The following is a 12,303-nucleotide window of genomic DNA, read 5'->3' on the forward strand; positions in this document are numbered from 1 at the left end:
CAGAAAATCCCCGTCTATAGCTAGTTCGGTGCGTCAGCAGTTAGGGTGTGATGATCATTACTTTTTCGTGAATAAATGACAGGTTGCTTATGAGAAGAAGGTGTAGCTGTATATTCTAGTGCTTGTATATCTTTTTTTAAATGTTTCTGGTAAGTTTCGAATTCACGTTTTAATGTTGCACTTATTTGTTTATCATGTTTGTCATCAAATCTCTAGAGTCTAGACTGTAGCTGTGACAGACCGCAAGCTTCGCGCGCGCCTTCGGTCTCTGGCACGGCGCTTGTGTATTTTCGTATACATTTTTGACCCGTAACTCCGGCGTGGAGATACCCTTCTAAAACATACCCCAAAGTCAACTAAATCTTCATCAATTGTTCAAATAATGGTCGTGATTTAAAAGTCATTGTGTTTCTTACCCCTTTCGTGTAGGCCTAGTTAGAGTGTAGGCCAATTCACAGATTAAAAGATTAGGCCTAGATCTACTGCCCAATGAATTATTTAATGAATTGAATATTTGAAGTAATCGTCTTTCTGGTCCATTTTCGCTCTTTCCCTTTTTTTCTATAGCTGTTTTCATATCAGTAACGCCTCAACATGAACGACGATCGGCTACTAACGACGGATCCAAACCAAGTCATCCAGCATGGTGATGAAAGAACAACGGCAGGCGGATTGAGAAATGATCAAAACAATGTGATGATGCAGAGTGGTAATGGTTTGCTTACAACATATATCAACTCTGAAGAGATCAGAACTGTAACAGATTCTGCACTGAATGAGAATCGTCTGCTCAAGGGTACAGTCCGCTTGATTTCATAGAGGCTTGACAGAATTAAAACATCCAGATAATTAGAGAATCTAATTTTTTTTATTTTTAATTCTGAAGGGGGATGGGTTGAGTGTGGTAGTGGTTTGTGACTCAAATTACAGTGTATTAATTTTCAGAGTTAAAACTCTCTGAACACCATTATGCCATAAGTAGGTTTATATTCTTTCCATTTTAATCTGTTGAATTTGTATTTATACTTGTATAATATGCATTTTCCTTAGACCCCTATTTAAGTTTCTTGGGCCTATTAATCATTGTGTTAGAAGTCTTAGAGAGATGCTAGCTATTGGTAGGCCTTGCAGAGGCAAGTTTTCTATTGATAAAAATGGAAATGTATAAATCGAAAGAAATGTATTATTCCATTTTCTCCATAAGAAAATTTGAAAGTTATTCATGATAATAATTAAGTGACTCATGGACTTTGCCTTTTTCTGTCTTCTTTTCATTTGTTATTATGTTGTTGTTTCATCATGCTTAGTCCCTAAATTCATTGTATTTCTCTTGTACATGTATTTTATTATAACAGAACAACTTGCACAAGCACTTAGTTGCCTGACAGCATGGAAACCAAGGATAGCTGAGATGGAGTTAATCAAGAAAATGAATGCACAGCTCAGACAAAATTTCTACAATATCCATGAAAAGTCAAAGAAGAAGGTTCAGGAGCAAAATCACATGATCAGCCAACTTCAGAAACAAAATGACAGTCTTAAGAAAGAGGTAGCGTTATATTAAAAATCGATTGTTCTTCTTTTTTTAAGAATGCCCAGGCTTGTTAAATCTGCAAAGAATGTCCTAGGTGTCATTGTAAAATAGTGTTTTCATTTTCTTGTGTTCCTCATATTAAAAAGACTCGTCCTGCCTTACAAAATACTCATGGATTTGATGATGATCTATGTTGGATGCTCCTTGTCATTCCTTATTGTTTTTTAATCAATGATGGATTTACCAGTATCCAAAGTGCAAAGATTAATCTCAGAAATTCATTCTTTTAGAGATAGAAATTGTGCTTTGTATGTCAATATCTTACACATTTATCTCCTATTAGTCTAATACAGACTTATTTATAATTGACTAGACTTGTATATGTATATATAACTTCATTGTTTTGCCTTTAAATGTATTAAACCTTTATATATTAGGTATTTGTATGTTTGCTTAAATTGGAATTACACTAGAACTGAATATGTCACATTCTCACTCGTAAAAATTGCATGTGAATGATGACATTATACAACTTATGTCATACTAAGTACCGCAAGCCTGTGGTAGATTTAAAGACAAACATGAGAATGATAACCATTACTCACAAAGATGACATCTGTTCATTTTGTCAATCATAGATTTCTGAGTTGCAGAGACAGGGATCACCTGATCTTTCCTCGGCAGGTCAAGGGTCGTACCGTGGGCCTGTCCTGGAGGCGCTCAAGGGTCACATGCAGGCTGTAGAACAGATCCTGCGTCAAGAGCTGTCCAGCATGAAGCAGGAGGACACGGAGAAGGACATCCTGGAGAAGCTCATGAGTCATATCAAGAAAGCCGAGGAGATCCTATTCACAGAGGATATAGACATGGTAACTGAAGTGCTGTTGATCCAATAGCATATTGATGATTGTAGATTTTTAGTCAGGCAGTGTCTTGAAATGTGGACATACTAGACAGTAGATTTGCTTCATTTGCACTAGGGTGGTGATTAGGATGATTTTTGTTGAGTATGATTATGCTATGTAATATATATATTTTCAAATTGTGAGCTGTGGGTGTGGGATTCGAAGTTCCAGTCCATATCTAAACACTAACCAAATGCATGCATAATTTTGCATTAAAGAGAGCAATACTGGAAAATAGAAATTTAGCACAGATTGACACTTTTTAGAACTTAAAAAGAAAAACGTGATAGCAAATATATTGTGCAATTATTTTTAGAAGACAGCTTGATTTTTTTTAAAAACAAGGAATGTTTATGGTCTTGTTTGGTCTTATCCAGTATCAAAGCCCATCAAAGTCACCTCCCCAAGAGAGACCGGATGTCGAGCCTCTGAGAGGGAATAAGTCTCCGAGTGAGCGAAAGGCTATCCCCTCACCACTCTCTCCTACAGGTGAGTGTTGCATTTATGATCATCTTCCACATATCATTGCCACCTATGTGGATAATCTGCTTAATCTAGTTGTAAGTAGGCGTACAGCACATATTTTAAAGAACAATTGGTTTGATATGTTACCAGATTATTTGAACCAGATGCCATATATATTCAGAGTAATATTTGCTATAGGTGACCCGACATATGCTCTGGCAACAACTGCTCTGAAATATTTAGTCAAGTTCTAGGGCTAGGGTTAGGTTTTCAATTGGGGTTTAGGTCTGGCGTACATCTATTTTTAGTGTTTCATCCAGGGTTGAAAGTAGAAATTGCCTGATATAAGATAATGATCACAGAGCAATTTTCATCAGAACCTTTGTTGTATAACGTTGTCACTACAAAGATATTAACAATCTTTGATATTATGATATTATTCAGACATCTGTTGTAAATGTGAGAGATTGTATTACTGGTAAATGATTTAATGGCTTTTCAGGGTACCAAATCCAAATCGAAGTCATGTCAATTCTGCCATCTAATTGTATATTCAGGTCAACGTGACTATGACCAGTCTATGGAAAACGTTCTTGGTCAGCTCCAAGCTCTTCGTCAGCAGGTCATAGAGACAAATACTGCCCTCAACAAGGAGCGAATGCGCAGCGAGGCACTAGATAAGAAGCTGAAGAAGAACCAGGAAGAGCTGTATGTGCTTCAAGGGACCAGGGAGAATCATGTTGCCGAGGCGATAGAAAGGCAGCGTAAAGAAGATGATATGAAACACAGGACTGAGATGGATGGAATGATGGCCAAGTTGGATGAGTTGACATTGCTTGCAGCAGAGAAACATAAGAAACATGCCTTTGATGTGAGTTCTCTCTATTCTCTAGGATCCTATTCCACCATTGTATGAAAATGTAGAAAATAGTATCTTCATCACTTTTGCAATTATGACGTTAACTTTATTAAAACTGAATCTAGTACAAATCAAAGATTCTTTAATAGATGTCACATAATGTTAACTGACAACTCTTTATTTCTTTTGTACACCCGTCTATGCACAAACAAATTGAAAAAGTTGTTTTAATTGGATGTTGGAATTTCTTGTTTTGTCTTAGGAGGAGCCTAGATACCACAGTGCAAGCAATGAGTTGAAGAAACAAGTCACTAGTCTTGTGGCAGAGCTTGATCACAAAGATAGATGTCTCAATGAAGAGAAGTCACATGTTCAGCAGCAGCAACAATTGTAAGATATTAATCAATGTTAAGTTTCAAAAGGGAGAAAATGAGCCATCGAAAGTCCTGACCACATACATATTTCTTTAAATCTACATATGTATCAATGGACATAACCATTACCAGTAATCACTCTTAAGCTGTACAAATTGTTTTACAGAGCAGTCTAAAAAGTATGAAAGCATTCTTATTTTTGAACAAATGTTTCCTAAAATTAATATATGGATTGATAGATTAATCAACTTGATGATGTGATAGATAGGAAACATCTGCATGTGATGTATGTAGAAAACAGTAGTAGAAGTAGTAGTAGTAGCAGTAGTAGTAGATGTAAGATTCAGTTTGTAGCAAACCTCATATTCCACCTCCAAATAGTTTACCTTCTTTTCAGTAACATTTCAGACATTGATGCATTATGTCATTGGATACAATGAAGCTGACATTCACTCAGCCTATGCATAACATGTACATGCCGTATAAATACATACATGTACATCCATGTGCACACATACATAGAGTTAAATTAACTCAATGATACACTCAATGATACATACATATGTACATATACATGGACAGACATACTAAGCCACGCATATACGCCCTTACCCACATACACACAAGCAAACATACATACAGATATACATACATATAAATCTATGTTAATTGATTTTTTTTGTTGCATTATTGGATTGATAGGAACGAAGCACTGCAGAGGAAAGTGAGTATGTACCATGAAGAGCTTGCCAAGGCGAGAAGAGAAGCTCAGAGCTACATTGATACCATTCACGTGGAACTCAAGAGAAAGGAAACCCTCTGTCAGTCAGAGAGACAAAAGGCTTTGCATGAAAAGTAAGAACTACCAGGCTAGATTATGAAACTAAAAATGTATGGTTAGAATACATCACTGAGCTCATCTGTAATGCGTGATAGAGATTGTTCAGCCTTGTGTAACTCTATTCAGACATGACCAAGTAAACCACCTGAAAAGAACTGCAATGGCAAAATTGAAAACTATTTTACTTGTAAATGAGTGCCAAGGGGGCAGGGAGGGGGCATAACAGAAGTAGCAGTGTGCAACGAATGGCTTTTGCATGCTATGTTATAAGAGTGTTAATATATGTAGACTTGTGATGCACATTATGCTTATGTCAATATATAGTCATGATACATGTACATCTCCCTCATTACATAACATACAAAATGCTATGTGTGCTAAAAAAATCCACTGTACATTAAGCTTTGGACCATTGTCATTGCTTAGTTTTGTTTCAATTGTTTTGCAGGTTACATCATGACAAGTGCAAGGAGGAATTGGGAAATTCTAAAGTGAAGCTCAACCAGTTGATGAAAGATAAAAATAAGGTCAGTGGTATGCTTCAGTATCCTCCTACTCTATTCGATATAACTTTATGGTATGAAAAGAAGACATTGTGACCCTTTCCAACACCCTCCCTTTGGCCTCAATTCTCTTGCATTTCATCTCCTAGTAAGACTGATAGGCTCCTATCCTTTTTGTTCCCCTCCATGGTACCAGTGCTCCCTCAATGTTTGGACCCATGCAACACCACTGACCAATTTTATATTTCCTATCAATACCATTAGGCATTGAGGATAATAATATTTTCTTTGCCCATATCATGCCCCCCCCCCTTTCCTCCCTAAAACATATGACATCTCCCCCCCCCCCCCCAACAAAAAAGGGAAAGGGATTTGAAAAGAAGATGACACAACCCCCCCCCCCCCTATTCTCTTACAATGTGCATGTTATACACCAAGTCAGACCTGAGCCCCCCCCCCCCCCCCCCCCCCCCCCCTCCTGCCCCAGAAACCAATTCCCATCAGTGCTTTACCCAATACATTGGATCCAGGGTGTGCCACTGGCCATTTGTTTGATTTTAAATTTTTATAAATTTTCTATCAGTTCTATGAAGCGTTTATGATTAACAGTGTTTTCATTGTCCCTACAGTACCAGGAGAAGGAGGATCGATACTTGGCAGAGATTTTATCTGCTGAAGAGGCCCTTGATGCCAAGGAAAGGGAGAAACTCAAGTTTGAGCAGCAAGCTAAGAAATTTAATAATGATCTACACATTTGGAAAACACAGGTCAGTAGCACTTTCGATTGACTTTCTTCTTGTTTCAACAGCTTCATTCCATGTAAACTTGTTTTCAAGTTCTTAAATTCCCTCTTTATCATTGATATTTATCATGTTACACTATTGTTAATGTTGTTGTTGAATTATCATTGATAAGCCTGCTTATTTTCTCTTCAAATGATGTCCCATTTGTAATTATCAAGGAATAATTTTCCACAAATTTCTTGATTAGCAATTTCAGCTGATGGATAAATATTTCAAATGAAATTCTGTACATTTCTATGGAAGAAAACTGCTACACAAGATAATTTTGTATAGCAGTCATGCAAAAATGCATAGCAAATTGCGATGCGATACCAGGAAAATTATTCCCTGATTATGCAATTTTAGATGTTAAGTTTAGCTGAATATGGGGATTTTTCTCAAGTGAATGCTGTAAAGCAACAATGCTGTTGTTGTTCAATTCAATTCAATTCTGGTTTATTGCAAATAAAAACATGCTGAATAAAAAGTCTGGAGACTCAATTCAGTTTACAAGTTATAAATACATACAGGAATATAAGAAATCAATACTTTTAGCAATCTTCATATTAATTACTGATTCTAATTAACTAAAGAACTAATATAAAATAATCGTAAAATAACACATGTTGTAATTATTCAGTTATAATATTTAAATAGTAAAATATGTTGTCACCATTTTCTGAATGTCATATGAATTTGTTCATACACTTACAAATTAATAAGTAGTGATTTATTTGTTAGTGATTATTTTAGTGTTGGTGATTATTTGTCTGTACGATGGATTTTTTCCCTAAATATTTTAAGTCTATATGGTCTGTCCCAAGACAAGTTCTTAAGGCAGCTTACTGTCATTGTACTTTGTAGGATTTCATCATTTTTATCATGTACATAGCAAACATCCAATTTTACCTTTTATTACTGAAAAGCAAGAAAATTTGCTGATGGCTTCATGGATTATGCATTTTTTTAAAAGTCAAGAGCCCCAAAGGTATAAAAAAAAAAATTAAAAAATGCACCAATCCAAAGATTAAGCCATTTTATATTTCCTAGCAGTATGTGATTCACATTTTTCAAAACAACATTTTAGGCGGACGGTTTCAAGAGTGATTTCCAGGTCGAGCGTAAAGCAAGGGAAGATATGCACACCGAGAAGCTGGATCTACAGTCAAAGATTGATAACCTTGTCAGGGATAATAAGAAGATGGAGGATGAACTCCAGCATTTCCATCGCGAACAGCTCCATGCTGTAGGAACTGCGTACGGGCCAACGGCAGGCTATGGATACGATAGGAGAGGTAGGTTTCTGCTTCTGTAGATTTTAGTCTGTGCTTGTATATCCTAATGAATGCTGAAGGATAAAAAGTATTATCTTTTAAAAGGAAAATTACTATGTAAATCTTTGATAGAAGTTGTACTGATGGATTTTTATTTTTCAAAGTAAACTGAACTTGCACAAAGTATTGATTTTTCCCCTAATTAGCTAGGCACAGGACAAAACACATTACCTGTATTGATATAGTTGGCCTACATTGTCATATTGAGGTTGTGGTTTCAACTAATTAAAGTCACTTTTCAACATTAAAATTGTTAAATAAAAGTATTTGAATTAGGCTTAACAATATATTCTAAATACTTGCAAAGACATATCTTAAAGTGTCAAGTATAACCGTAGATATCTAGAGGGTAAAAGAGAGTTCATCTTTAATTATCTTGATTTAGTTTTCTCAGGCTGTAACCTTGAATTAGTTTACAGTGTTTTCACTCAACATTTCCCATTGGAGAGGTGAGTGGAAACAACTGCAGATTCATAATTGACTCCAGTTATCTTGATAATTGACCTTTTTTTTCTCTTAAAATTTGAATTGGAAGGTAGTTAAATCCATTTTGTTCTCAAACAGTACCTTTAATCACAATATCTGACCCTCACCCACTGCAGGAGATGATATGTTTGGTATGAGACGTCAAGTCTTTTATGATCAGCCTGGTGAAGATGAAGCAGGTAATGCAGATCCTGTGGGGGGATTCCAAGCAGCTTATCAACCCCAAGAGCTGCGACAGGTACGTTTATCAATAGGTCCATTCAAGTTGGCAAGTCCAAGTTATCTAATCCTTTGGTCTCCCATATGTTACAATATATGATAATGATAATAATAACAGATTCTTTTTATATGTCATGCTTGACACTGAGAGTGCTCCACTGTAATAACCCTGCTTCAGCATGGCTGCTATTATGGCGCTCTAGCATATTCAGGAAATTCCTGTTGGGTACCCATTTATCTCACCTGGGTGGAGAGTGTCAATTGTGGATCAATGTCTCGCCAAAGAATATTAGTGCTACAACAGGGATTTGAACCCTAACCCTTGTGCTTCATAGTCCGGAGACTTATTCACTTAACCACAAAACCTTCACATATAATACAGAACATGATCGACATTGAAGTTATCATTATCCTATTTTTACAATCTTCAGGTATATTCAAATCTTTCATGTAGTCTGTAACGTAATGTCAAAATAAGGACTTGTCCATGAAAAGGAATTAACTAGCATTGAATGAGAATTAAGCAAGGCTTCTTTGTTATATGAATGTAATTCTTTAAAATGCTTGGTTAAAAGATGTAGCATTGTATGAAAGTACTTTTTTCAATGATGTAATAACACTTTTATGTTATTGATGCATTTATTAAGTATTTAAAATTGTCACATGCTTGGGGTTGGGAATTTCATTTCCTTGATGGCCTTTCTCCAAGCTTTCCAAGTTTCGTGAGGTCAGCCACAGTAAGCATTTTGGTTGAATTATAATTGATAAGGCACATGATTTGTATTACTATTATTCCTATCTTCTATCACTTATCCAGCCCCAACAGGCTACAACTCAACACCAAAACTGGTGCCCCAAGTGTCAGCAAACATTTCCAGATTACGACACTCTCAATATTCACCTATCTGACTGCATAGACTGAGGACAGAGGTCATAAAATTCTGCTTTCCAAGGCAGGGATATTGTTTTTAAAATGTTTTTTTTTTAACTACAGAACTCAACTGGTGAAATTTTTTCTTTTTCAACATTTTATAATTTTTGCAAAAAACAAGCAAACAACTCACAGAGCTTTCAAGTGTACCATCTAAACCAGGCGTTCTCAACTGGCGGCGCGCGCGCCACTCGTGGCGCTTGCGGTCAGTCAGAGTGGCGCGCGGCTGTTCTAAAAAAAAAAAAATAAATAAATAAAAAATTTAAAATAAAATTTAAGAAAGAAAAAAAATCAAAAAATTATATTTTAAAATAAAAAAAAACTCAGCAAAATCAAAAAGTCGCAGTCGAAGTTGAGCCCAAAATTTAAGCAAGCCATTTTGTTTGTTTGATTTTCACTTCATTTTGACATTTTCCGTGTTTATTGCACCAAAATAACTACATGTTATTTGTTCTTGAGGCGTAGATTTTAGCCAGGAATTGTACTAATTATTTCACATCAATATGAAATTATGATTGATGTTTTATGGAACAAAAAGGTGTTAAAATGCCACATCTGGGCCTTAAAAAAGTCCTAAAATCCACTAGCTTCCGGGGGCTTCGCCCCCTGGACCCCACCCGGTATCGGCTCGGTCTCTATGCTCCCTCGCAACACAGTCACCAAACATACAGGTTGGCACTTCAACCTCAATAAATTTTTATTTTGGCGCTTCTAATAAACTAGTTGAGAAGGCCTGATCTAAACTAAATAATTCTTGCAATGTAGTATTGAAGCGTTGAATTACTTGATTCATTTGGGAAGATGTGATTTCCTAGTGTCATCACTAAATCTTTATGAAAGACTATTTGATAGAAAAGAAAGAAGCGTAACCTTTTAAATCGACTTGAAAATTCTTAATTTTTTATTGCCGTAGGCCCTTACACAATTTTGTTTTTCCTGGAAAATTGTAGAAACAAATCAGGTTGTAATATTGAATTGATCATTTTATGTTTTTGTTGTAGTGTACCACCTCTGCACACTTTACATGGTAGAAGAACCATATCAATATACATATCAATTTACTTTTGTATATCTATGTTCAAATATATGAATATCTTGATGACTATTTAAGTCCATACGGTCTACGGTATATAAATAATGAGAGAAGAGTCATCACCTTTGCACGTTAAGAACCCACTGCACTATTCGTACTGATAAGAGTAGTAGGAGGAGAGACCCTAGGGCCACCGTGATCCAGTTCGCTTTTTGCCTCCCAGGCACAGGTGGCGACAAATACATAATAATAATTTTATGGATTTAATGATCGTGATCATACATGGAATATATCATAGTGTGAATATTGATGTGGATTTGTTATAGTCCAATGTATATTGTTCTTCAATCCATCTCATCAGCTGGTCAGATGATGATGATGATTTCTGATTAAATCAGTGATTTAACACCAAATAAGAACTCTCACAATTGCAGGGCCTACTCCTGTAGTAAATTTATCTCACTGTCCTACATGTGTATAAAAGTCATGTTATCATTCAAAATAGTTAACTTGTGATCTTGGGAGCTGTCTGTTACAAATGTACTTATTAACGTTACAAGTGAATCTGAGAAAAATACATGATTGAAGAAGTTTTTTTGTTTTGTTTTTCGTAACAATCATTTATATGCATGCCGCTATCATAAAATAAGTATCAGTGCAATAGTATGCATAATATAATTTTGTTTTTGTTTGCCTTATGTCTTGAATATACATGTTTTTATTCTTTCACCCTGTCATATCTTCCATATCTTTATAATAATGTTTTAGTGATAGCAGGGCTTGACATTGACAGCTGCTGGGTGGAAGCTGTAACTTCCGAATTCAAATTATTAAGAGGGGCCCAGTACAGATAGACCCCCCCCCCCCTTCAAAAAATAATACTACCAAAGATAAATGAATAATAATGATAATACCAATAAAAAAAATGTTTAAAAACGATAATGATAACAATAATGATGATAAAAACAAAAGTAAAGATAATATAATAATAATAAATAAATAATCTGCATCGCCCTTTTAAAAGGATAAATGTACAGCCCAGGGCCCTTTCTTATAAAGAGTTACGATTGATCCAAATCAATCCCAGTTTGCAGTCTCCTATCTCTTATGTACATAGTTGCAATTGATATCAACTCTTTATGAGACGGGCCCTGATATATTTATTATGATTTTTCTATTGGTACCGTATGTGTAATGTAATGAATATATCTCAATTTTTTTAATAAATACAACGTATTATCCTTTTAATAATGCTTATTACGCAGCAACTCGGCACTTCCTATTATCACCTCCTTTGTATTTTGTTTTCAAATAAAGATGGATATATCCTATTGATTTTCATTTATCTAACATGACTTTGATTATATTTTTATGTTAATACAGTATTAGGCACAGAGTTTATTTGGTCTGATATCATATAGATGTTTAAATAGATTTGAAAGTTATTTTTGTGAATTATACATATATGTTATCTGTTTGTGCATTCGGCTTTCCATCACCTTATCAATGTGTGTATGCAAGTTTATTATAATAAATGTAGTACACTGTATCGATGTTTCTATTAATGAATAAAGTTTTTTTAACAAATAAATATTTTACCTCATGTTATTACTTGCAAGTAACTAAATATAATGATAGAAGATCATAGAACCTGTTTTCACATTCCATTGCCATCACATTGTACCTGTAACTACGTGAGATGTAGACAAACATAAGAATCCTTACTATCATAAGCATTTGGAAAAGCATAAAGTAAAGGCATGTGCCGGAGAAGCTTAGGCAAATCCATAGCAATTTTAAGGCAGTAGAAACCCCTTTTTCAGAATTGTACAGTGACTTTGAATACTTCTTTAGACAAGGTAAAGAAGTACTGGTAACACTCCTTATTGCTATGAATATGCGCCCCTCTCCCTCTCTCTTTCTGTATGTCTCTCTCACCCTCTCTGTCTCTCTCTCTCTCTCTCTCTCTCATTTATTGACTGAAGGTCAAATCACTCCCCTCTACCGTTAAAACTAAGCAAAAACACTTTTGTCAGA

General features: G+C 35.4%; 1 protein-coding gene across 1 annotated transcript; it reads left to right on the forward strand.

Annotated features, from left to right (window-relative positions):
- LOC577753 (NF-kappa-B essential modulator) lies at positions 1-9,312 on the forward strand. The gene is made up of 13 exons (XM_777966.5): positions 1-149; positions 568-796; positions 1,356-1,549; positions 2,173-2,403; positions 2,817-2,928; positions 3,462-3,775; positions 4,026-4,153; positions 4,840-4,992; positions 5,427-5,505; positions 6,111-6,248; positions 7,351-7,558; positions 8,200-8,321; positions 9,120-9,312. The coding sequence occupies exons 2-13, from the start codon at positions 595-597 to the stop codon at positions 9,222-9,224; spliced, it is 1,986 nt and encodes a 661-aa protein (XP_783059.2). The 5' UTR covers positions 1-149; positions 568-594; the 3' UTR covers positions 9,225-9,312.
- The last annotated feature ends 2,991 nt before the right edge of the window (positions 9,313-12,303 follow it).

Source organism: Strongylocentrotus purpuratus, unplaced genomic scaffold, assembly GCF_000002235.5.
Source record: "Strongylocentrotus purpuratus isolate Spur 01 unplaced genomic scaffold, Spur_5.0 spur5_scaffold_6, whole genome shotgun sequence".
In the NCBI taxonomy this organism is placed as follows: Eukaryota; Metazoa; Echinodermata; class Echinoidea; order Camarodonta; family Strongylocentrotidae; genus Strongylocentrotus; species Strongylocentrotus purpuratus.